The sequence below is a fragment of the Triticum aestivum genome, chromosome 4B, assembly GCF_018294505.1.
Source record: "Triticum aestivum cultivar Chinese Spring chromosome 4B, IWGSC CS RefSeq v2.1, whole genome shotgun sequence".
Taxonomy (NCBI): Eukaryota; Viridiplantae; Streptophyta; class Magnoliopsida; order Poales; family Poaceae; genus Triticum; species Triticum aestivum.
Window position 1 is genome coordinate 97,799,027 of NC_057804.1, and position 26,823 is coordinate 97,825,849.

At 47.8% G+C, this 26,823-nt stretch overlaps 1 protein-coding gene and 1 pseudogene across 6 annotated transcripts; one reads left to right on the top strand and one right to left on the bottom strand.

Moving 5' to 3' along the window:
* Positions 1 to 26,823, bottom strand: part of LOC123091248 (disease resistance protein RPM1-like) — a 53,514-nt pseudogene that overhangs the window by 13,359 nt on the left and 13,332 nt on the right.
* Positions 12,253 to 19,652, top strand: LOC123091249 (protein MAIN-LIKE 1-like). Of its 6 annotated transcripts, none has more exons than XM_044512694.1 (9): positions 12,253 to 12,614; positions 12,709 to 12,794; positions 13,170 to 13,255; positions 13,347 to 13,437; positions 16,893 to 18,082; positions 18,157 to 18,267; positions 18,366 to 18,528; positions 18,603 to 19,023; positions 19,230 to 19,652. In XM_044512694.1, exons 5-9 carry the CDS (start codon positions 16,896 to 16,898, stop codon positions 19,238 to 19,240), a joined length of 1,893 nt encoding a protein of 630 aa, XP_044368629.1. In that variant the 5' UTR covers positions 12,253 to 12,614; positions 12,709 to 12,794; positions 13,170 to 13,255; positions 13,347 to 13,437; positions 16,893 to 16,895; the 3' UTR covers positions 19,241 to 19,652. The 6 variants fall into 6 exon arrangements, 4 of the variants coding, with proteins under 4 accessions (XP_044368629.1, XP_044368630.1, XP_044368627.1 ...); XM_044512692.1 differs by having other exon boundaries at positions 12,263 to 12,614; positions 18,603 to 19,145; XM_044512695.1 differs by lacking the exon at positions 18,603 to 19,023 and having other exon boundaries at positions 12,262 to 12,614.

Here is a 26,823-nt window from a genome sequence, read left to right on the forward strand (position 1 = left end):
ATGTCAAGTATCATTTCCTTAGACCATGAGATTGTGTAACTCCCGGATACCGTAGGAGTGCTTTGGGTGTACCAAACGTCACAACGTAACTAGGTGACTAATAAGGTGCTCTACAGGTATCTCTGAAAGTGTCTGTTGGGTTGGCACGAATCGAGACTGGGATTTGTCACTCCGTATGACGGAGAGGTATCTCTGGGCCCACTCGGTAATGCATCATCATAATGAGCTCAGTGTGACCAAGTGGTCGGTCACGGGATCATGCATTACGGAACGAGTAAAGTGACTTGCCGGAACGAGATATATTGAGGTATTGGGATACCGACGATCGAATCTCGGGCAAGTAACGTACCGATTGACAAAGGGAATTGTATATGGGATTACTTGAATCCTCGACATCGTGGTTCATCCGATGAGATCATCGTGGAACATGTGGGAGCTAACATGGGTATCCAGATCCCGCTGTTGGTTATTGGCCGGAGAGCTGTCTCAGTCATGTCTGCGTGATTCCCGAACCCGTAGGGTCTACACACTTAAGGTTTGATGACGCTAGGGTTATAAGGAAGTTTTGTATGTGATTACCGAATGTTGTTCGGAGTCCCGGATGAGATCCCGGACGTCATGAAGAGTTCCGGAATGGTCCGGAGGTGACGATTTATATATGAGAAGTTGTCATACGGTCAACGGAAATATTCGAGGGCATACCGGTATTGTACCGGGGCCACCGGAGGGGTTCCGGGGGTCCACCGGGAGGGGCCACCAGTCCCGGAAGGCCTCGTGGGCTGTAAAGGGAAGGGAACCAGCCCCTTAGAGGGCTGGGCGCCACCCCCCTAGGGCCCATGCGTCTAGGGTTTGGGGGAAACCCTAAAGGGGGTGCCCCCCTTGCTTGGGGGGCAAGCCCCCTCCCCTTGCCCCTCCTCTAGATTTCATCTAGACGGGGCCGGCCCCCTTCCCCCTTCTCCCTATAAATAGAGGGGCAAGGGGAGGGCTGTAGCACCACATCCAATGCGCAGCCCCTCCCCTCCCCAACACCTCTCCTCCTGCGCAAGAGCTTGGCGAAGCCTGCCGGAAAACTGTCATTCCATCACCACCACGCTGTCGTGCTGCTGCTGGAGTCTTCTTCCTCAACCTCTCCCTCCTTCTTCCTGGATCAAGGCGCGGGAGACGTCACCGGGCTGCACGTGTGTTGAACGCGGAGGTGCCGTTGTTCGGCGCTAAGATCGGAATCCACCGCGATCTGAATCGCTACGAGTACGACTCCTTCATCCACGTTCTTGTAACGCTTCCGTCTCGCGATCTTCAAGGGTATGAAGATGCACTCCCCTCTCTCTCGTTGCTGGTTACTCCATAGATTGATCTTGGTGATGCGTAGAATTTTTTTATTTCTGCAACGATCCCCAACAGTGGCATCATGAACTAGGTCTATGAGTAGTTTCTATGCACGAGTAGAACACAAGTTTGTTGTGGGCGTCGATTTTGTCAATTTACTTGCCACTACTAGTTTTATCTTGTTTCGGCGGCATCGTGGGATGAAGCGGCCCGGACCGACCTTACACATACGCTTACGTGAGACAGGTTCCACCGACTGATATGCACTAGTTGCATAAGGTGGCTAGAGGGTGTCTGTCTCTCCCACTTTAGTCAGATCGGATTCGATGAAAAGGGTCCTTATGAAGGGTAAATAGCAATTGGCATATCACATTGTGGTTTTGGCGTAGGTAAGAAACGTTCTTGCTAGAAACATATAGTAGTCACGTAAAAATATGCAACAACAATTAGAGGACGTCTAACTTGTTTTTGCAGCATATGCCGCGTGATGTGATATGGCCAAAAGGATGTGATGGATGATATATATGTGATGTATAAGATTAATCATGTTCTTGTAATAGGAATCACGACTTGCATGTCGATGAGTATGACAACCAGCAGGAGCCATAGGAGTTGTCTTAATTTATTGTATGACCTGCGTGTCAATGAATAATTCCATGTAATTACTTTACTTTATTGCTAAACCATTAGCCATAGTAGTAGAAGTAATCGTTGGCGAGACAACTTCATGAAGACACGATGATGGAGATCATGATGTCATGCAAGTGACGATGATGATCATGGCGCCCCGAAGATGGAGATCGAAAGGAGCAAAATGATACTGGCCATATCATGTCACTATTTGATTGCATGGGATGTTTATCATGTTTTACATCTTATTTTCTTAGAACGACGGTAGCATAATTAAGATGATCCCTCATAAAATTTCAAGAAAGTGCTCCCCCTAACTGTGCACCGTTGTGAAGGATCGTTGTTTCGAAGAACCACGTGATGATCGGGTGTGATAGATTCTAACGTTTGAATACAACGGGTGTAAGCCAGATTTACACATGCAAAACACTTAGGTTGACTTGACGAGTCTAGCATGTACAGACATGGCCTCGGAACACAAGAGACCGAAAGGTCGAGCATGAGTCGTATAGAAGATACGATCAACATGAAGATGTTCGCCGATGATGACTAGTCAGTCTCACGTGATGATTGGACACGACCTAGTTGACTCGGATCATGTATCACTTAGATGACTAGAGGGATGTCTATCTGAGTGGGAGTTTATTAAATAATTTGATTAGATGAACTTAATTATCATGAACTTAGTCTAAAATCTTTGCAATAAGTCTTGTAGATCAAATGGCCCATGCTAATGTTGCCCTCAACTTCAACGCGTTCCTAGAGAAACCAAGCTGAAAGACGATGGCAGCAACTATACGGACTGGGTCCGGAACTTGAGGATCATCCTCATAGCTGCCAAGAAAGCATATGTTCTAGATGCACCGCTAGGTGAAGCACCCATTTTCCCAGCAACTCAAGACGTTATGAACGCCTGGCAGTCACGTAGTGATGATTACTCCCTGGTTCAGTGCGGCATGCTTTACAGCTTAGAACCGGGCTCCAAAAGCGTTTTGAGCAGCACAGAGCATATGAGATGTTCCAAGAGCTGAAAATGGTTTTCGAAGCTCATGCCCGGGTCGAGAGATATGAAGTCTCCGACAAGTTCTAAAGTTGTAAGATGGAGGAGAATGGTTCTGTGAGCGAGCACATACTCAAAATGTCTGGGTTGCACAACTTCTTATCTCAGCTGGGAGTTAATCTCCCGGATGACGCAGTCATTGACAGAATCCTCCAGTCGCTCCCACCTAGCTACAAGAGCTTTGTGATGAACTACAATATACAGCGGATGGTGAAAACCATTCCTGAGGTATTTTCAATGCTGAAATCAGCAGAGGTGGAGATCAAAAAGGAACATCAAGTGTTGATGGTCAATAAAACCACTAGTTTTAAGAAAGGCAAGGGTAAGAAGAATTTCAAGAAGGACGGCAAGGGAGTTGCCGCGCCCGGTAAGCTAGTTGCCGGGAAGAAGCCAAAGCATGGACCCAAACCTGAGACTGAGTGCTTTTATTGCAAGGGAAACAGATACTGGAAGCGGAACTGCCCCAAGTACTTAGCGGACAAGAAGGCCGACAACACCAAAGGTATATGTGATATACATGTTATTGATGTGTACCTTACTAGTACTCGTAGTAGCTCCTGGGTATTTGATACCGGTGCGATTGCTCATATTTGTAACTCAAAACAGGAGCTGCGGAATAAGCAAAGACTGGCGAAGGACGAGGTGATGATGCGCGTCGGGAATGGTTCCAAAGTCGATGTGATCGCCGTCGGCACGCTACCTCTACATTTACCTACGGGATTAGTTTTAAATCTCAATAATTGTTATTTAGTGCCAGCTTTGAGCATGAACATTGTATCAGGATCTCGTTTAATACGAGATGGCTACTCATTTAAATCCAAGAATAATGGTTGTTCTATTTTTATGAGAGATATGTTTTATGGTCATGCCCCACTGGTCAATGGTTTATTCTTAATGAATCTCGAACGTGATGTTACACATATTCATAGTGTGAATACCAAAAGATGTAAGGTTGATAATGATAGTCCCACATACTTGTGACACTGCCGCCTTGGTCACATTGGTGTCAAAACGCATGAAGAAGCTCCATGCAGATGGACTTTTGAAGTCTCTTGATTATGAATCATTTGACACGTGCGAACCATGCCTAATGGGCAAAATGACCAAGACTTCGTTCTCCGGAACAATAGAGCAAGCAACCAACTTATTGGAAATCATACATACTGATGTGTGCGGTCCAATGAGCGTTGAGACTCGCAGTGGTTATCGTTATGTTCTCACTCTTACTGATGACTTAAGTAGATATGGGTATGTCTATTTGATGAAACACAAGTCTGAGACCTTTGAAAAGTTCAAGGAATTTCAGAATGAGGTAGAGAATCAACGTGACAGAAAAATAAAGTTCTTACTATCAGATCGTGGAGGAGAATATTTGAGTCACGAATTTGGCACACACTTAAGGAAATGTGGAATCGTTTCACAACTCACGCCGCCTAGAACACCTCAGCGTAATGGTGTGTCCGAACTTCGTAATCGCACTCTATTGGATATGGTGCGATCTATGATGTCACTTACCGATTTATCGCTATCATTTTAGGGATACGCTCTAGAGACAGCTACATTAACTTTAAATAGGGCACCGTCAAAATCCGTTGAGAAGACATCGTATGAATTATGGTTTGGGAAGAAACCTAAGTTGTCGTTTCTAAAAGTTTGGGGATGCAATGCTTATGTCAAGAAACTTCAACTTGAAAAGCTCGAACCCAAGTCGGAAAAATGCGTCTTCATAGGATACCCTAAGGAAAACATTGGGTATACCTTCTACCTCAGATCCAAAGGCAAAATCTTCGCTGCCAAGAACGGGTCCTTTCTGGAGAAAGAATTTCTCTTGAAAGAAGTGGGAGGAAAGTAGAACTCGATGAAGTACTGCCTCTTGAATCGAAAAGTAGCGCAGCTCAGGAAGATGTTCCTGTGGTGCCTACACCGACTAGAGAGGAAGTTAATGATAATGATCAAGGTACTTCAGATCACTTTGCTACTGAACTTCATAGGTCCACAAGGACACGTTCCACACCAGAATGGTATGGCAACCCTGTCCTGAAAATCATGTTGTTAGACAACGCTGAACCTTTGAACTATGAAGAAGCGATGGCGGGCCCAGATTCCAACAAATGGCTTGAAGCCATGCAATCTGAGATAGGATCCATGTATGAAAATAAAGTATGGACTTTGATAGACTTGCCCGATGATCGGCGAGCGATAGAAAATAAATGGATCTTTAAGAAGAAGATGGGCGCGGATGGTAATGTTACCATCTATAAGGCTCGACTTGTCGCTAAGGGTTATCGACAAGTTCAAGGGGTTGACTACGATGAGACCTTCTCACCCGTAGCAAAGCTGAAGTCCGTCCGAATCATGTTAGCAATTGCCGCATTCTATGATTATGAGATATGGCAAATGGGCGTCAAAACGGCATACGGCTTCCTTAAGGAAGAATTGTATATGATGCAACCGGAAGGTTTTGTCGATCCTAAGAATGCTAACAAGGTATGCAAGCTCCAGCGCTCCATCTATGGGCTGGTGCAAGCATCTCGGAGTTGGAACATTTGCTTTGATGAAATGATCAAAGTGTTTGGGTTTATGCAGATTTATGGAGAAGTCTGCATTTACAAGAAAGTGAGTGGGAGCTCTGTAGCATTTCTCATATTGTATGTGGATGACATACTGTTGATGGGAAATGATATAGAACTCTTGGAAAGCATAAAGGCCTACTTGAATAAGTGTTTTTCAATGAAGGACCTTGAAGAAGCTGCTTATATATTAGGCATCAAGATCTATACAGATAGATCGAGACGCCTCATAGGTCTTTCGCAAAGTACGTACCTTGATAAGATATTGAAGAAATTCAATATGGATCAGTCCAAAAAGGGGTTCTCGCCTGTATTGCAAGGTGTGAAATTGAGCTCGGCTCAAAGCTCGACCACGGAAGAAGATAGAGAAAAGATGAGTGTCATCCCCTATGCCTCAGCCATAGGGTCTATTATGTATGCCATGTTGTGTACCAGACCTGATGTAAACCTTGCCGTAAGTTTGGTAGGAAGGTACCAAAGTAATCCCGACATGGAACACTGGACAGCGGTCAAGAATATGCTGAAGTACCTGAAAAGGACTAAGGATATGTTTCTTGTTTATGGAGGTGACGAAGAGCTCGTCGTAAAGGGTTACGTCGATGCTAGCTTCGACACAGATCTGGATGACTCCAAGTCACAAACCGGATACGTGTATATTTTGAATGGTGGGGCAGTAAACTGGTGCAGTTGCAAGCAAAGCGTCGTGGCGGGATCTACATGTGAAGCGGAGTATATGGCAGCCTAGGAGGCAGCACATGAAGCAATCTGGATAAAGGAGCTCATTACTGACGTAGGAGTTATTCCCAATGCGTCGGGCCCGATGACTCTCTTCTGTGACAACACTGGAGCTATTGCCCTTGCCAAGGAGCCCAGGTTTCACAAGAAGACCAGACACATCAAGCGTCGCTTCAACTCCATTCGTGAAAATGTTCAAGATGAAGACATAGATATTTGTAAAGTGCATACTAATCTGAATGCCGCAGATCCGTTGACTAAACCTCTTCCACGGGCAAAACATGATCAACACCAGAACTCTATGGGTGTTCGATTCATCACAATGTAACTAGATTATTGACTCTAGTGCAAGTGGGAGACTGTTGGAAATATGCCCTAGAGGCAATAATAAAATGGTTATTATTATATTTCTTTGTTCATGATAATTGTCTATTGTTCATGTTATAATTGTATTGATCGAAAACAGTAATACATGTATGAATACATAGACCACAGCAAGTCCCTAGTGAGCCTCTAGTTGACTAGCTCGTTGATCAACAGATGGTCATGGTTTCCTGACTATGGACATTGGATGTCATTGATAACGGGATCACATCAGTGGGAGAATGATGTGATGGACAAGACCAAATCCTAAGCATAGCACAAGATCGTGTAGTTCGTTTGCTAGAGCTTTTCTAATGTCAAGTAACATTTCCTTAGACCATGGGATTATGTAACTCCCGGATACCGTAGGAATGCTTTGGGTACCAAACTTCACAACGTAACTGGGTGATTATAAAGGTGCTCTACAGGTATCTCCAAAAGTGTCTGTTGGGTTGGCACGAATTGAGACTGGGATTTGTCACTCCGTATGACGGAGAGGTATCTCTGGGCCCACTCGGTAATGCATCATCATAATGAGCTTAGTGTGACCAAGTGGTTGGTCACGGGATCATGCATTACGGAACGAGTAAAGTGACTTGCCGGAACGTGATTTATTGAGGTATTGGGATACCGACGATCGAATTTCGGTCAATAACGTACCGATTGACAAAGGGAATTGTATACGGGATTACTTGAATCCTCGACATCGTGGTTCATCCGATGAGATCATCGTGGAACATGTGGGAGCCAACATGGGTATCCAGATCCCGCTGTTGGTTATTGGTCGGAGAGCTGTCTCAGTCATGTCTGCGTGATTCCCGAACCCGTAGGGTCTACACACTTAAGGTTTGATGACGCTAGGGTTATAAGGAAGTTTTGTATGTGATTACCGAATGTTGTTCGGAGTCCCGGATGAGATCCTGGACGTTGCGAGGAGTTCCGGAATGGTCCGGAGATGAAGATTTATATATGGGAAGTTTTCATACGGTCACCGAAATATTCGGGGGCATACCGGTATTGTACCGGGGCCACCTGTCCCGGAGGGCCTCATGGGCTGTAGAGGGAAGGGAACCAGCCTCTTAGAGGGCTGGGCGCCACACCCCTAGGGTTTGGGGGAAACCCTAAAGGGGGCGCCCCCCTTGCTTGGGGGACAAGCCCCCTTCCCTTGGCCCCCCTCTAGATCTCATCTAGAGGGGGCCGGCCCCCTTTCCCCTTCTCCCTATAAATAGAGGGGCGAGGGGAGGGCTGCAGCACCACATCCAAGGCGCAGCCCCTCCCCTCCCCAACACCTCTCCTCCTCCGCAAGAGCTTGTCGAAGCCCTGCCGGAGAACTGTCACTCCATCACCACCACGCCGTCGTGCTGCTGTTGGAGTCTTCTTCCTCAACTCTTCCTCCTCCTTGCTGGATCAAGGCGCGGGAGACGTCACCGGGCTGCACATGTGTTGAACACGGAGGTGCCGTTGTTCGGCGCTAAGATCGGAATCCACCGCGATCTAAATCGCTACGAGTATGACTCGTTCATCCGCGTTCTTGTAACGCTTCCGTCTCGCGATCTTCAAGGGCATGAAGATGCACTCCCCTCTCTCTCTCGTTGCTAGTTACTCTATAGATTGATCTTGGTGATGCGTAGAATTTTTTTATTTCTGCAACGATCCCCAACACTCAGGAGTTTAGCTTGAGTATGAAGTCACACATTTCACTGTTTGAGTTTGAAACTATTATTCTAAAAACTATAATTATTTAGTAACACTAATATTTCTTGAATAATAAGTTTGACCATAGTTTGACTATAGTTTGACCAGACCACAGTTTGACCAGATTTGACCAAAATTCAAAAAAACTGAAATAATTATTTAGTAACACTAATATTCTTGAATAATTATTTAGTAACACTAATATTTCTTGAATAATAAGTTTGACCATAGTTTGACTATAGTTTGAGCACATTTTGACCACAGTTTGACCAGATTTGACCAAAATTCAAAAAAACTGAAATAATTATTTAGTAACACTAATACTTCTTGAATAAGTAGTTTGACCAGATTTAACGAAAATTCAAAAAAAAGAAATTTGGGCATAACTTTTTTTTCCTTTTAGAATTTGAGGATTCTAAAAAATTGCAAACAGCCTATAGGACGTCAAAATCGGATGCGGATTTTGATGCTGATTTTTTTGATATATTATGCGTTCTTTTTCGACATCGTATGCAGGCCGTTTTACATTTTCCTAACACTTTTTTGCAAAACATGTCCAAATTTAAGTTTTTTAATTTTCCTAACTAGTAGATGTAGTAACATAACTACATCTCGAAGGATTTTAATTTTTTAAAGTTTTTATCATTTTCTTTTGCTTTTTACAAAACTGAAAAGGCGATCCGCGAGAGGGGGGGGGTATAGAGTTTGAAAAAGGGTCCTTTAGTCTCGGTTTGAGACACGAACCGAGACTAAAGGGCACACCACCCTTTAGTCCCGGTTCGTGTCTCAAACCGAGACTAAAGGGCTCATTTGAATCGTGGCTATGCCTTTAGTCCCGGTCTTAGACACGAACCGGGAATAATGCCCCCATTCGTGCCGGTTCGTGACTGAATCGGGACTAATGGAGTTATCTGGCCCGAACGTATGCCCTGTTTTCTACTAGTGTGCATAGGCCAACCCCACAAGGCGGCGAGCGTGGGCACCGTGCGGATCCTTGTCGGTATGATGACCGGGGAGAAGGTATTGCCATAGTCAATGCTGGCTCGTTGGCGAAAGCCGCGCATGACCCAGCGTGCCTTGTAGCGGTCTAGAGAGCCGTCGGAGTTCATTTTATGTTTGAACACCCACTTGACAGTGATGAGATTGGCGCCGGGAGGACGGGGGACCAGCTCCCAAGTCCGGTTGTGGACGAGCGCGTCATGCCCCTCTTGCATGGCCGCCAGCCAATCGGGGGCACGCATGGCAACGCAAACCGAGCTAGGGACATGCGAGATGGCCGTCGTCGTGGTTGTGGCCGCGGCGTCATAGTACTTCGTGTTCGGCTGAAAATATACCGTGCTAGGCACGAGTGACCATGCGCGGTGGCGCCTACGCGAGGACCGGTGACGGGACAACAACCGGGGTTAACGAAGAGCTGCTCATCATGCTAGCGGCAGGGCACGAGGAGGACGCACCAGAGCCACCGCGCGAGCCCCCATCTGAATCTAGCGAAGGCGTGCATGCAGACGATGCGCAGGGTCCGTCACATGGCGATCCGACAGGCGAGTTTGTAGACGGGGCAGGCACGCGCTGAAGAGCGCGGGCGGGGCCGTCAGATGAAGATCGGGCAGCCGACACTGAAGGGGCTGGCAGCACGCGCATGGATAGAGGTGGAGCAGCCACTGGCATCTACTCCCTCCGTCCAATAATGTAAGACGTTTTTTGACATCTAATATAAAAAAAACGTCTTACATTATGGGATAGAGGGAGTACAAAACAGTGGGCGATGCGCTCGGCGCGGTGGGAGCTGTATTAAGTAGCGTTTGGATCCCTTGCCAGTTTACCTTGCTAGGCAAGGCTAACCTTACCGATGAAGGCTAGCCAAATCGGCTTGCTCACTCCAGCGTAGAAAAACCTGGAAACTGTGGGCAACGAGGTAAGCTCGCTTAGGAACCAAATCGACCTCTTCCTTGCCGGGCCAGGCTAAGCGAGCACTTGCCCAAGAACCAAACGAGCCCTTAGTGACCGGGGATGAGGCAAAGGGAAACAGTTCGTGGAAGACCACATGCCATGATGTAAACACGCGCCGTGAAATGGGATCGAAGCACCGGTAGCCAAGGTGGTCTGGTGGGTAGCCAAGGAACATGCACGCGGCGGACCGCTGATCGAGCTTGTGGCGTGAGTTGGCGGTGAGGTTAGAAAAGCAGAGACAACTGGAGGTGCTGAGAGCTTCTGCCTAGAAGTGCGGCGGCATGGCCGCATGCAGTAGGAGGGCGCGCACCCCAGCGTTGAGTGTACGAAGAGTGCGCTCAGCTTTGCTATTTCGTGGGCTAGTGTAGGGACGCCCGATGAAAGCAGAGCACGAACGTGTTTACCCTTTCAGTCGCCCCGTAGTTTGATTGAGCATGTTTCTTTTTTAGATTCTGACTCTTGATATATAGACATCTCCAGTTGTAAGCATTTCTAGTTATTAGTTCTACTTGACAGTGCTTGATGACTATACTCACTATGCATGGACTTTCCCACTCAAACACAAATCTGAAACTATCGCAATACTGACCGAGTTCTTTGCGTACGTACAGACACAATTCCAGCTCCCCATTCTCACTCTTTGGACTGACAACGTACGTGAGTTTGACAACTCTGTTGTTCGTGCTCTGCTTGCTCGCCACGGCACACACTTCCGTCTGTGCTCAGCTTGGCCGGCATAGGGGGCGATGGCGAAGGAGCTGAGCCAGCCCGACGATGAGCACGTGGGTGGACTGGATGCGGGTAGCCTGCTCAACACGGTGCTCCTCCAAGAGCAGGATGGAACGCACCTACAGGAAGGAAGGCATGGGCAACTGCGACGTGATGTGGGGATGACGGCGTGGTACTGGAGGTTGAGGCCGCATAGAAGGTGGAAGACCTAGCGCGTCTCTGTCACCAACTGGCCCAAGTCGCGGAGCTGGTTGGTGAAGTTTTTGAGCTTGGTGCAGTACTGCATCACCGACAGACCGCCCTGGACGGCAGCATGGTACGCGACGTCGATGTAGACCGCACGCGCAAGTTGGTTGTCGCGGAAGATGCCGTCGATGGCGGTCCACACAGAGATCGCAATGTCCTCGGGCTGCATGATGGCGTCAAGAAGCTCAAGGCAGATGGTGGTGTACAGCCAATGCACGACGACGTGATCAGCCATGAGCCACTCGGGGTTATCCAAGGCCCGACACGGCTTCGGGATGGACGTGGTCACCGAGCCCAAACATGCTGATGACGGTGTCAAAGCGGCGCCGCACTGGGTGTAGTTGCTAGAGAGGAGGTCCAGGGTCTGGAGGATGGAGGAGGGGACCGCTGGATGCGGTGGTGGTGCAACAACTGCAGCAGGCGCAGGGAGAGCAGGGAGAGGTGGAGTTCGTGCCATGGCCGGTGCAGGGACCGAGGGCGCTGGGGCGCCCGCAGCAGTGGTGGGTGGGGCATTGGCGATTTTTTGTCCAAAAGGACCCCCTGCCGAACGCTATTGTCAAAAAGGACTATCTGCAGATAAAAACGTCAAAAAGGACCCCCTGACTAGTGGCGGCAGGTGCGGCAGGCGACACGTGGCACCTGCCGCCACTAGGTGAGGCGGCGGGCCCCGCCGCCACCGCAGGAGGCGGCCGCGCGGTGCACAACGGAATCTCCACTCTGCGTCGCGCCGCGACGGAACGGGGCGGGCCAGGTGGGCCCGGCCGCCACCGGGCGAGGCGGCCAGCCCTGGCGCGGTCGCTGCCTGGGCGACAGGCCCTGATGCGAGCGGGCCCCGCCGGTGGGCCTCGCCGCCACTGGCTGAGGCGGCCACCCCTGTCGACAGCAGCTGGTGCGCTCTGACTGTGCACGGAAGGCGAGGTCCTGGCACTGATTCCCACGCGCGAAAACTGGCGGGGCGGGAATCACTCTGGCACTGATTGTTGTTGCTTTTGCTGATTCCCACGCGCGGCAAACGACGAATTTCACGAGTGGCTTGTTGCTTTGCTTTTGCTCCTTGCATGCTGTTGCTGATGATGTTGATTTTCACGCGCGGGAATCCGAGGCTGCCGACACTACAGGGATCCTCTCCCTTTTATATGCCATGCTTCAGCTCCGTGCGCAAGCACTCTGTAACCTCGTTCCTCTCCTTTGCTCTCTAAGTCTCTAAGTACAGAGAGAAAAGAAAGCTCAGTAAGCACTTTCACTCGTGATTTAGGGCGATTTAGAGTTGGATTTTGAGGATGATGAAGTTGAAGAAAAGATAGATTAAGGTAAGATCTATCCATTTTTGTTGGTTTCATTCGCATGCACGATGTTTTTATTCTATTTGATTAGTTCCTAAGTGTGTATTCTATGTTGCTTTAGGCATTATTTCAGCACTTGGAGGAGTCATTTGGAGTTTCTGTAGTAGGAATAGCCGTGCAAAGTGAACTACGAAGTTGAAGATCAAGGTATGAGCTTTGCAATACATTTATTTATTTATGCATGCAGGGTGGTAATTAGTTCATCCTTTAGCTCGTTATTAGCTATGTGATGGTAGTGCTTAGAGGTTAGAAATAATTTCAGACGAGAGATGTAGCATTTAAACTATTTTTTTGAAATAGTAGGTTGAAGATGTTGCATCAATGTTAGGTGCGTCCATTAGTATTGACATGCGGGAAATCTTAATACGGTAATTAAGAAAAAATTGTATTGTAATTGTTTATTGCATGCGGTATGTTATTTCATGTGGTATGTTATTTTATGTGGTATGTTTATTAATAAGTCGCAATAATCTAAATTTTATATGTTAAGATTAGCTGCTAATGTATGATGTATGTAATTAGGTAAAATAATTCATCTTAGTATCAAACAAGGAGGAGAAGACGTGATTGAAGAAATTGTGTTTCCATTTTCGCTGTCCCATTTTGAGGTGATGAACACATACATGAAAGTGCTATTTTCATACTTTTGTTAGCAGGAAGAAAAATCCGTGTGTAATATTGTTGTTAATGTGATAATAGGACGAGGTTCATATAGTACCGGCGACGGATATTTATTGGAACTATTTTGACGCTTAATTGCATTCGCAAGCACATCCATATTGCAGCTAAGGTGAAAAATGACACTGTAATTTTGTTAATATTTTTTGTATTGATGTAGTATTGTGAATAATGTGCATGCTGCTGCAAATATTATTATTTGTAGATAAATGATTGTTATCGTATGATGTGAAAAAAATTATATAAAGCCGAAAGAAATTAAATGTTTTACTCATATGATATTAAAATGTTATTATCGTATTATTATGTTTACTGGTTGTTTGGATAGCGAGTAATTACCATGAGTTTTGTCATAACATGGGTATAAAATGACGCCGTAATTTTGTTAATATTTTTTATATTGATGTACTGTCATGCCGCTGCAAATATTATTATTTGTAAATATTTTTGTCATAACCTGTTGTAAGGAAATTATGTAGAAAACCACATTTTACTAATAGTCGTTTTTCCAGAAGCTAAGTTTTTGCATGTTACGAGAACTATTTTAGGATATTTTTGGGGTAGTTAGAGAAAAGCAAACAAAGTTTTAGTTTATTACGCTCGTAGACAAGTTTGAGAAAAATAGATCTTTAAATACCCGTTAACCAAACAACCCCTTAAAGTCTAAGCAAATGATTCTAAAAACAAACCGAATATTTCTAATGAAAATACAATTATTATTTTAGTCGTAAGATATGTAAATGTTGTCATCGTTACTAAATGTTCAGTTATTAATTATTTGAAATGTAAACATGTATGTTGGTTAGGTACTATGGAAAATTTAGTAGTGTACTATGGGAACATCTTACGCGACGGTCCATGCGGGGTGGATGTGTCCTTCTGCGAGTCGACTACAGTAGTGGTGAGAGACATGGTCAACGTGGGTTACGCAGCTGTTAGAAGGTGCATCCGAGCGGTGTTTGGCCCAGTGATGCAGGAAAAAAAATGACAATGGAGGCCTTCGTCATTGACGGAGGAAATGATGGGACAGTTGCCCGTTGGGGTTTGCGGCCTGTCACAGGTGATCGGTCGTGGGGGTCGTACATGAGGTTTGCAAGCAATCCCAATAACTCAATGTATGGTCAGCCGATGGTGTATGTGGAGTTCATTTCAGTCACTGATGTTGCCGGATGCAGTAGCAGGGGTGGTGAGGTCGAGTTGGCCATCACATCAGCCCCTAGCATCGGCCCATCGGAACCGACGGGCGGCCAGCCTGTGTATGACACAGGATATTGGTCGGCGGCCGTTGACATGAGCGAACACGTGGAGGGATTGCCGGAGGCGCTAGATGATGATGATCATTCTTCTGCGTCTTCGGAGTCAAGCGGAGAAGAAGATGTTCCTCCTCAGAGGGCGGTCGCGGCGGCACTGCAACCTGGGTTTTTACAGGATATGAGCATCACCAACGAATTTCACTCTGCTTCTGGCCTAGGAGCGGGAAGCCTGGAGGTTGGGCAAGTTTTCCCAGATAAGAAGTCTGCTTACCAGGCAATGGGTAGCTATGCAATCGGCATCCACCGCCAGCATAGAGTGAAGCAGTCTGATAAAAAAGAGTTGAAGGTCATATACATCCACACCGCGAAAGGTTGCCGCGGAAGAGTTCTCGCTAGACTGAAGCCTGGGGTATGTCAGTCATGGCATATCACAAAAATAGTGGAGCATACCTGTGAGCAAACTGGGACTCTTTCAGATCACTGCAATGTGACAGCAAAATTTGTGGCACAGACGATGGAAACAATTGTGCAGGGAAGTCTCAACATTAGTGTTAGGGCTCTGCAAAAAGATGCAGAGGATCTAATTGGATTCCCTGTTAGCTACAGCAAGGCTAGGCATGCGAAGGAAAATATATTTAAGAACTTGTATGGTACCTATGAGGAGGCATATTCTTATGCCTCTAGAATGCTTCATCAAATAGCAAGTGCTAATAGGGGGACTCAAGTTTGGCGGAGAGAACGTCCAAACCCAATGAACCCGGGTGAGCTAATCCTGGACCGCTTATTCTGGGCATTCGCCCAGACTATACAAGCCTTCAGGCACTGTCGCCCGGTATTATCTGTTGATGGTACCTTTCTCACTGGAAAGTACAAGGGCACACTATTGGTGGCGATTGCAGCGGATGCAAATAATCAGCTTCTTCCTATTGCATATGCATTGGTCGAGAGCGAGAACAAAGATAGCTGGTTGTGGTTCCTGAGCTGCGTGAAGATGGGTGTCGTGAAAGAGCGTAAAGGTGTTTGCATCATTTCTGATCGCAACACTGGATTATTAAGCGCTCTTGAAATAATTAAGGCGTCGGAAGAAGAGTGGGGCTGGCCCGATCTAGAGGGAAGGTGGTGCATGAGGCATTTGGCAGCAAACTTTTACTCCAAATTCAAAAACAAGGATTGGTTCAAGTTATTCAAGAGGATGTGCATGCAAAAAACTGTAGCCAAAATGAATGCGATATGGGCAGGTATCAATGGTGAGATCGACCGCGCGGCCTTGCCGCAGAGAGAAGACCGGAGGGGTCGTAGGACGGTCATAAATTTGAGCCAGTGGATCACCGAGAATTGCCCTCATTTGGAGAAGTGGGCACAGGCTCACGACACCGGGGCTCGGTATGGAATAATGACCAGCAACATGTCAGAGGTGTACAATGGTGTTCTTAAAGGGGTGCGAGCACTGCCTATCACAGCCCTAATTGAAGAAACTTGGAACCGGACCCTGTCATACTTTGCAGACAGGGTCACCGTCGCCAAAGCACAAGTTGAATTGAACAAGCCATGGTCCGAGAAGATGCAAAGACATCTGGACGAGAAAGCAAAGAAGTCCCAAAGTCATGGCTGCAGGAAAGTGGACGCACTTAGGAATAAGTGGGAGGTCAATGTGCGAGCCAAGTACGTTAAGGGTCACCACAGAGGATCAAAAAAGCAAGCTGTCACCCTTGGCTCAACCTCCTGTGAGTGCACTTGTAACAAGCCCAAGCTTGAGGGCTACCCTTGCAGTCATGTGCTCCGGGCGGCTGCTGTTCAAAAAATCAGCGTCGAGCCATACATATCGCCGTACTTTAACATGTACAATCTGTACAACACTTGGAATGGTGAGTTCTGGGCTTGGGGCATTGATATGAACTACAAAATGTTGTGGCCAGATGGGCCGAAATGGGTTCCGAACACCGACTTGATGAGAACCGCAAAGGGACGACGTCAGTCTAGGCGTCATCGCAATGACATGGACCATAGCCAGATGGGAGAACCAAGGCGATGCCGCGTTTGTAGGTGTCCTGGACATTCACGCAAAGACTGCCCGTATCGAGCCAACAACAACGCATGATGTTGATATATATGTACTCGCCATGTCTATTTATATTTCTACTCGTTATGTGTACTTATATTGAATTTAAATTCATTCTCTTTGTATTATTGTACTCCTGATGTTAACTTCAGATAATTAATGTAAATCGTATCTCTTTGTATTTTTTAAGTTAATTTAGATTTGCATTTGTATTTCTGTCTTCCTCGTAATTTATATTTGTATGTTTGTGTGCAGGTTATGGGTGAAGTGCCAGTGCTTTTGCAGGGGCCCCATGACGCCGGGCACCGTTGCCACCTATTTTTGAAACCAAATACTAAGCATGATTATCGGCCTTTCAGACTTCGAACCATAAAGAAAACATGGCCAATACACAATCATTTCCTTGCTCACCTTGACGCTTATGGACTACAAGGTTTTGCTAGGCTCACATCATGCGACGACCAAGTACGTTCGGACCCATCCCTTTTGACATCCCTCGTTGACCGGTGGAGACATGAAACCCACACCTTTCACTTTCGTTTTGGGGAGCTTGCACCTACACTGAAAGATGTTTCTATGATCACTGCTCTACCAATTAGAGGTGAGCCGGTAGTCTCTCCACGAGTGTCTCCATCTTGGGCATTAGATATAGCAGCCCGTCTTGGGATGGAAATGCCAGAATCACAACGTTCTGGTAACCCTCGGGGCATCCCACTCGTCTGGCTTCGTGATAACTTTCTTAATTTATCTAGCTTCGCCAATGAGGAGACGAGAAAAAGACATCTGTTTGCATATTTATTGTGGCTCCTCGGGAATCTATTTCCAAATTCACATGGGGACGTTGTTGTCCCTGGTCTCATCTACATTGCAGAGAATATGGTAGATGAACCTTTACCCGAGCAGCCAAAATACAGCTTCGGTTCTGCCATGCTATCTCATACATACAGAGGCTTGTGTGATGCCACGCAAAAAACCTCTTTCGCACAAAAAGCTCCATTACTTTGTGTCGCCTATGAGTTTCTACAGTTGTGGTCCTGGGAATACCTCCCTGTAGGACGACCTCGTATAGTACAACCCATATACCCATATGACTTTGGCGAGGGTGCTAGCGCAACTATGGCCACCAGGTGGACAAAGGCACGGAAACGTTGGTCTCCAGATATTGCGAAAAATTGTTACCCTATGTACCACCAGCAGTTTGAGATACTTGATGAGGCAGAAGTCACATGGAACCCGTGGACTCAGGACCAGCTAAAATTGGTCTTTGATGCTCGACACTTCACACCAGGCATGTTGACCGATAGTGCATTCTGGCTGACTCGCTACAACTTATTGTTCCTGTGGTGTGTTGAACCTTACAACCCAGAGCGTGTGATGAGACAGTTCGGTCTCTATCAAGAAATTCCACCACCTTTTCCCAGACGTATCGATGAGGAAACACATAAGTAAGATGTGACATCCCTAAATAGTTAGTGCCATTTTTAATTTACTAAACTCACACTTTGTTACATATTTGCAGGCTAACCAATATGGGCAGGGGTTGGAGTTTATACGATTGGAGGGAAGAGAACAGTGAATGGGTACACAAGTGGACAAATGAAGCGCTAGCAGATATAGTGCGTGAACTTAGGTATATTTTATGTACATTATTTTTTTACGATGATCATACGATGCGTGAAGATGCTTTGCTTTCATCACAAAGGTTTATGTAATTATTTAATTTTGCAGGCCGTACGATGGAAGTACAGATCAAGCATACAAGCAGTGGTACTGCATGAACACACGTGCTAGCCTGGCCAGTCAGCCAGCTACTATACCAACACATCTCACACAAGAGGAGCAGGCGCGGAGACATGTTGAGCTGCATGCAGCTTACTATCGTGACCACCTGGTAATCACTTGTAACTTTTTTAGGTCCATCATTTCATAATCATTGGAACTAAATAACATCCAAATATTGTTCAGCTTGAAAATGTCAACGAAGTAGGGCAGATGGCTACGGATAGCATGCCGGCCCAGGGCCCATATCACAAGACATTCCAGAAACTTTTGCAACAATTCGTGGCAAAGAAGTTCAGATGCGGTAGAGGCGACGACGTTGCCACTGGAGCATACATGCCGGTAGCGAGGTTAGCCAGACCGAGTGCGGCACCGTCGTCCAGACCGAGCGAGGCGCGTACGAGCCATGAGCAATGGGGGGAGGGTCCGAGTACTAGAACGACATTGCCACGACATGACTCATCTCTGCCACTGCATCGCTCTTCTTCGATGCAGCTTCGTCAGGGGCAAACATCTCAGGACCATGGCACGGGCTTGGATTCGATGCCCGAGCAGTTTCTTTCCCCTAACCCATATGCGTACACAGGATATGATGCATACACCCAAGGTGAGGGATCTCAGCCGTTTCTCTCCACGCGAGGGATCCCCATGCCCGAGGAGACTCGTGTACCAGATTTAAACCAGCACCAAGTACAATGGCCAGACAGTATAGGAGAGGGATATGCTCAGGTAGTCATGTTTACATTTCAATGCATTTACAATGATATCATATATTATCCTCTAACAGTTTGTTTAAAATGTTTCTATGTGCAGGACACACCTGATGTTAATTGGGGCGATGAGAACACCCAACGCGGCGTCAACACAGGCCTCCGGGGAGCATCACATGATCATGGCGTCAACACAGGCCTCCGGGGAGCATCACATGATCTTGGCGACACGGTTACATCATTAGTTACAGAGTTCTTCGGAGGGGATGTTATTGGCCCATCTTTTATCCCCCCGGAGTCACAACCATACGCCTACAATTACGCTTCAGGTTCGCAACAAGGATTCGCGACTCCACCACCTACGCAGGACTCGCAGACACATGAAGCCGAAGTGGAGTACGGCCGCGGTCTTCGTGTGACCCGGCCACCTAATCGCTTGTCGCCTTCCGGTCGTAAGGAAAGGCCAGGTGGTCGTCGTTAAGTACGGTGATTCATCTATGCACGTGCGCGACCCATTGTATCTATATATGTGTATCAGACTTTTCGATTTGAACATCTATGTTTGCTGAAATAAAAATGCACCAGTCAACGCTTTCCCCTCAATATTTTCAGGCAACGCTTTCCCCTCAATATTTTCCCGCCAACGCTTTCCCTCCATATGTTCCGCCACCCGTTTCCCGCCAACCCCTTCCCACCATATCTTCCCGCCACTCGTTTCCCGCCATACTGCACTCGTTCTTTCCCGCCATTTTCTCCTCTCTACCTATAAAACCCCCTTCAGACGGTGGTGGATAAGCATTCGAGTGTAGTGTAGTCGAGATGTCCCATTATCCTTTCGATCGTAGTTTTCACCCTGGGATGAGCAGGACTCTTTTGAGGCTAGCTACCGATTTTCAGGATGGACAATAGGATAGTTCGATGGGACGAACTCACCGGTAGTGACACCATAATGAATGAGTTAGCTCACCAATTACGTAGGTCTGGGTGGCCTGAAAGGACCTATGAGGAGGTACGTAAAGAACTTCTTAGGTTGCATGCAAGGTGGAAGAATGTAGTGGAGCCGAAGAGTGAAACTTTCAGAAGGACTGCAGAAATGCATCCATTTTTATGGACTGAGGAGAGCGAGGATGAAGATGATATCTTCATGCCGCCGCTTTCGGGTGCTGCATCATCACAGGGCAAGAGTTCTGCATTGTCAAAGGGCAAGAGTACTGCATCCTCGAAGAGCAAGAGTTCTGCATCGTCCAAGGGTAAGAGTTCTACATCCTCGAAGGGCAAGAGTTCTGCATCGATGGAGGATGACGATGATGTCTTCATGTAGTTTTATTCCAGTTCTACCGTTTAATTCGGATGTACTTGCATTATTAGTTTGTACTCTGTTATTGTAGGGCATTATGTTCTATCTTAAATTTATTTTGTAGTTGTTGCATGATGTTCGATATTAGTGGAGGGAAAGAAAATGCCACTACTTTATTCTTAAACTATATTTTTTTCCATTACGACACGGCACAACTGAAAATAAGATACATTGTAGGAATATACCTACATTTAACTCCTGAAATAAAGCTACATTAAAGTGCAGAAATAAAGATACAAATGATTGCGGAATTTTAAATACTACCACAGGAATCTACTAAGTCCAGCGTGGATATTTTCCTTTTCCATCGCCAGCTTCTTCTGTTGCCTTAGCCCGACGAGCCCTTTCTTTCTTTCTCTGCCTCTCTGCCTCACGAGCCTCCTTTCGCTGTCGTTCCTGCTCCTCCATGCGACGAGCCTCTTCCCTGTTTTTCTTTCCCATTTCCTCAAAAAAACGGTGTTGCTCCGCATAGTATTCTTTTAACTCTCTTTCTTGCTCTGCTTTCTCCTCAGCTTCCGCCTTCTCGCGTCGCTCTTCCGCAAATAAACTATTCCACACACGGCGACTTCTTTCACGAATCTCAGTCACTGCCCAAGCTGGCTTTTCCGTGTCAATCCAATGATAGTACATGCACAGAGGCGGAGGAGACTACTACAACAAACAAGAATGTTACTAAAGAATCAATGAAAATACCAACAATATCTATTTGTGATGGTTAAAGCATACCGGAGGCTTGTCGTACTCTGAAATAGCTACGGCAGGATCTTCCTCATAATTGGCGCACATGAAAAACTTCATGCCCAACCAATCTGAAAAATCCGTCACCTCCTTCACCTTGCAAAGATCGCCACACCAACATCGCAGGACTGCCACCCCAGGAGGCAAACTTGCGTTCTTCATTTTCCTCGGCCTAATGCTTTGATCCGAGCAAGGCAAACTCATACCGACTGAAAAAAAATGTGTTATACACTTTGCGCAGTGGCGATTTCAAGGATGGCTGGACGAGAGCCTCGGTGTCTCCTTTTATAAGCCCAGACGATAAATAATGGCGAGAAAATTAAGCAGTAAATTTTAGGATCCCTGTAGTGTCGGCACAATAGCTTCCCGCAGTATTGGATTCCCGCAGCGAGTGACTGATGCCGTCGCATCCTCTCAAGCAATAGCCAGACTGATTCTTGGGCGAAAGAAGCATCAGCGTGCATTTTCCCGCTCGTGGGAATCACCGCCGTCAGGTCGCTGTTGCACACAGGAATCAGCGCCATCTGCAATAGGAAAATGCGTCGGGCGTGAAGAAAGATGCCGCCTCCTCCGGTGGCGGCCTGGCCCACGCCTCGGCCCGCGCGCAGCTGAGGCTGTCGGACGGGGAGCGACAGCGGCAGAGCTCGCCGCCTCACCTAGTGGCGGCCGGGCCCGCCTCTCCTGGCCCGTTCCGTCACAGCTACTGCACGGTGGGAGATTCCGTTGTGCACCGCGCGGCCGCCTCCTGCGGTGGCGGCGGGGCCCGCCGCCTCACCTAGTGGCGGCAGGTGCCACGTGTCGCCTGCCGCACCTGCCGCCACTAGTCAGGGGGTCCTTTTTGACGTTTTTATCTGCAGATAGTCCTTTTTGACAATAGCGTTCGGCAGGGGGTCCTTTTGGACAAAAAATCGGGCATTGGCTAGGGGAACGGCGGGAACGGCGTGGAGAGGGGTGCCGTCGGCGACCTGCTCCAGCTCCATGGAGGCGGAAGCGGGATCGTGGACCTGCACAAAAGGTTTGTGCAAATCGAGGGTATCAAATACCATGTTGAACAGAGGGATTAGGGGGAAAACTCAACCACACTTTGATTATGTACAGTTCGAGGGGCTGCCGAGAGAGATCATGTGGAGTCCCACGTCCAGCGATCGTGCACCACTATAGGAGAGAACCGGCTGCACGATCGGGCACAACAACTGGCCGTAGGTGCTCGTACAAATACATCAGGAGCACATACGGTATAGGCTACAAATATAGTCTAACAGTGCACAAGAAGTATCTCGTCTCTCTTGGTAAAAACGAAATAAACCTTTTGATTGTAGCTCACCTTGGTTCTCGTCTCTCTTAGTCCTTTGGGTGGATTGATTCGCCACAATTGGTCGGATGATGTTTTAGAAATAGTCATCAATGGCACCTCATCTGCCAGGTCAGAGACAGAGCTTATCTGCAACAAAAATAAAAAGAAGGCACACTATTAGGGCATTTCCAGTGGCAACCCGTAAAAAAGCCTCCCGCATCGATGCGAGAGGTCAATATACAATGCTAGCTGCATACATTTTTACAACAACTCAAACCAAGCAGAGGAAATTCATGCAAACATGACAAATTTTGATATAAACACAACAGATTTTATTGAAAATAGGATAATTTGTACATAAAACCGGACGATATTTTGTCCGATGAACTAAAAATCTAAAACTAAAACCATAAACTATCCTATACTTCACGTGACCTCGTAGGCAATGACAGGCTGGCCGGCTCCTCCTCCATCATCGTCGCCCAACCCGCCGTCGGAGTCATCGGAGTCGGGCTTGGGGCTGCGGAAGATGGTGGCACCAAAGCAGGGCTTTCCAGCGACCGCCTGATGCTCGCGGATGATCCTCTCCGCCTCCTGCTGCGTCATGCGCAGTGCGGCCATGGCCACCAAGGATGTGGGCTGGGGTAGAGGCGGCGTTTGTTGGAGGCATCGTCTTCGGCGGCGATCTCGATGAGGGACCATTCCTCGTTGTACCTGGCCATCTTCCCATTGAGGCGTCGGAGACGGCGCTTGGCCGTATCCGACGTTGTCACGGAGCGGTCCAGGGCCCAGGCGTACACCAGGTCTGGGTCTGCCGCGATGTATGGCAGCGGGACGTCGGAGTCCGCGAACTGAGATCGGCACGCGGCGTTGTGCCTGTCCCGCCGGCACTGGTCCCGGTCGGCGTAGTCCTGCACTGTCATGGCACTCTGGGACGAGGAGGAGTCGCCACGGAGGCTGTGCAAAATGCGCCCGTGCGCCTTGGGCAAGGGGCGGCGGCATGCGGGGCTCCTCCTCCTTAACGACGCGGTGAGGCGGCGGCGAGAGCCGCTCTTCCTTCACGACGTGCCGGGGCGGCGGGAAGAGTCGTTCGTCCTTGACGCGGTGTCCGATTTGGATGCCGCGGCTACGCGGCGGCGAAGAGCGTGGAGGGGATGACAGATGTAGCTTCACAGGGAGGAGCGCCCCCGGTGGCGGAGCCGGGCCGTTCGTGTGCATGATAGAGCGACGGAGCATCAACTCCATCTGCTCCTCGAACTTTGCATCGGTGCCGGTGTAGACTTGGTCTGGCACCACAGGGGCGGACTCTGATGGCGGCGGCGGTGACTGCTAGTCCTCCTCGTCACCGAAGGAGATGGCAATCTCCTCCCGCGTTGAGTCGTCACCAGCCGACGAGGACGGCGGTGTTGGGTTTCGTAGTAATTTCAAAAAAATTCCTACGCACACGCAAGATCATGTGATGCATAGCAACGAGGGGAGAGTGTTGTCTACGTACCCAACGCAGACCGACTGCGGAAGCGATGACACGACGTAGAGGAAGTAGTCGTACGTCTTCACGATCCAACCGATCAAGCACCGAAACTACGGCACCTCCGAGTTCGAGCACACGTTCAGCTCGATGACGATCCCCGGACTCCGATCCAGCAAAGTGTCGGGGAAGAGTTCCGTCAGCACGACGGCGTGGTGACGATCTTGATGAACTACAGCAGCAGGGCTTCGCCTAAACTCCGCTACAGTATTATCGAGGTATATGGTGGCAGGGGGCACCGCACACGGCTAAGGAATAGATCACGTGGATCAACTTGTTGTGTCTTTGGTGCTAGCCCTGCCCCTCTATTTATATGTTGAGCCCCGGGGTCGAAACTTGGAGCAAAAGCCTCCTCAAAGTCGGTTTTGCCCGAAAGGCAAGAGTCCCACTCGGACTCCAGGACCAAACGCCACAATCCTTGGCGTCTGGCCCAGACGCCATGGGCCTCGGCGTCTGGCCCAGGGCCAGACGCCAGGGTCTCCGGCGTTTGGCCCCCTGGCCTCCGCAAAACTCCTTTTGCACCGATCTAAAGCCTCATGGGCTTGACCCCTTGGCCTAACCATATCATCCAATATATGAATCTTTACGTCTCGACCATTTCGAGACTCCTCGTCATGTCCCCGATCTCATCCGGGACTCCGAACTCCTTCGGTTCATCAAAACATGTAAACTCATAATATAACTGTCATCATAACCTTAAGCATGCGGACCCTACGGGTTCGAGAACAATGTAGACATGACCGAGACACGTCTCCGGTCAATAACCAATAGCGGGACCTGGATGCCCATATTGGCTCCTACATATTCTACGAAGATCTTTATCGGTCAGACCGCATAACAACATACGCTGTTCCCTTTGTCATCGGTATGTTACTTGCCCGAGATTCGATCGTCGGTATCCAATACCTAGTTCAATCTCGTTACTGGCAAGTCTCTTTACTCGTTCCGTAATACATCATCTCACAACTAACATATTAGTTGCAGTGCTTGCAAGGCTTATGTGATGTGCATTACCGAGAGGGCCCAGAGATACCTCTCCGACAATCGGAGTGACAAATCCTAATCTCGAAATACGCCAACCCAACATCTACTTTTGGAGACACCTGTAATGCTCCTTTATAATCACCCAGTTACGTTGTGACGTTTGGTAGCACCCAAAGTGTTCCTCCGGCAAACGGGAGTTGCATAATCTCATAGTCATAGGAACATGTATAAGTCATGAAGAAAGCAATAGCAACATACTAAACGATCAGGTGCTAAGCTAATGGAATGGATCATGTCAATCAGATCATTCAACTAATGATGTGATCTCGTTACTCAAATAACAACTCATTGTTCATGGTCAGGAAACATAACCATCTTTGATTAACGAGCTAGTCAAGTAGAGGCATACTAGTGACACTTTGTTTGTCTATGTATTCACACATGTATTATGTTTCCGGTTAATACAATTCTAGCATGAATAATAAACATTTATCATGATTATAAGGAAATAAATAATAACTTTATTATTGCCTCTAGGGCATATTTCCTTCAGGCGGCCCCGGAGTCCGAGGTCGGCATCTCCACGAGCCACCAGATCCCGCCCCAAAACTGCCTGCCGACGCGGACGCCCAACACTTGCCCATCTCGGAGATGTGGAGGGGGAGGGGGGTGGCGAGGAGGAGGAAGCGATGTGGACGACGCTGGAGCGCGGCTTAAATAGCCGCGGCCAGGCCATGTGAAGGGCTGGTCAGCCGCTTCAATGCGACACAACAGCCGAAGTTGGTTCCTCGGGAACCCGCGTCCGCATTGAAGTGGCGGCTGCTGAGAGGTCGCGGCGGTCAGCGCCGCCCTCCCTCCCTCCGCTCAAATCGCGACATCAATGGTGGCCTCCGCGTGCTCTGGGCCGGCATGAATACGTCGTGGTAAGCGGCGCGTGCATTGGAAAAAAGCACGGGAGGGGTGGGTGACTGGGTGTTGGTGGGTCAGGACGGTCAGAAGCGGGCTTGAGAGTGGTCCAGACTCCCGCAAACCTCCGCCACTTTTGTCTCTGGATTGTGGGAGAAATCGCATCCGGACCGCTCCGCCGACCGATACAGGTTGGTGTTGGGTGGCTTCCGCGGTCCGGACGGTTGCGGGAGGTTTACAGGTCTGCCTTGGAGTTGGAGATGCCCCTACATACTTTTATATTTCCCATGTTGTGTGCGTCTGGGATGTATAATCCCTCTGTCCAGAAATACTTGTCGGAGAAATTGATGTATCTAGATGTATTTTTGTTTTATTTTTATTCATTTCTTCAACGAGTATTTCTGGACGGAGGGAGTATATACCAACTTCCCAAATGGAACTTCTGGTACCAAAAAATCATATGCAATTGTGAGCGAATAAACGTTGATTTATTGTTCTGAAAAGAAGCAAAAGCTTTGCTTTTTTGTTAACCAATTAGGGAGTTTAAATGTATAAGAGCCCCAGCGGGTCTAGCCAGAAGGAAACAAATGCTACGTACAAAACACGAGCGACACAAAATGCATAATCTCCTGGCACCAGGCTATGCAAATGCTTGGTTACTGCATTAACGATGATGTCTTATAGTACTAGTATACATCTTACCGGTCGCTGGATTCCATTGTCCTTTTGTTTAGTGCTTGTAATATAAGCCATTTTATCAATATATTTATAATCTCAGTTTGTGGTTGTTGAATTATGATGTGTTGTGCTTATTTTATAACTAACTGTGCAAAATTGGAAACAAAGTAGGCAAAATCGGGTCAAACAAAAACTATAAAACAGGAAAAAAA

Excerpts from the sequence above, each read along its gene's own strand:
- LOC123091249 (XM_044512692.1), top strand. The coding sequence starts at position 16,896 with ATGGGTGAAGTGCCAGTGCTTTTGCAGGGGCCCCATGACGCCGGGCAC. Across the intron at positions 18,268-18,365 it reads GATATAGTGCGTGAACTTAG|GCCGTACGATGGAAGTACAG; the intron begins GTATATTTTATG and ends TTAATTTTGCAG. Across the intron at positions 19,146-19,229 it reads TAGGAGAGGGATATGCTCAG|GACACACCTGATGTTAATTG; the intron begins GTAGTCATGTTT and ends TTCTATGTGCAG.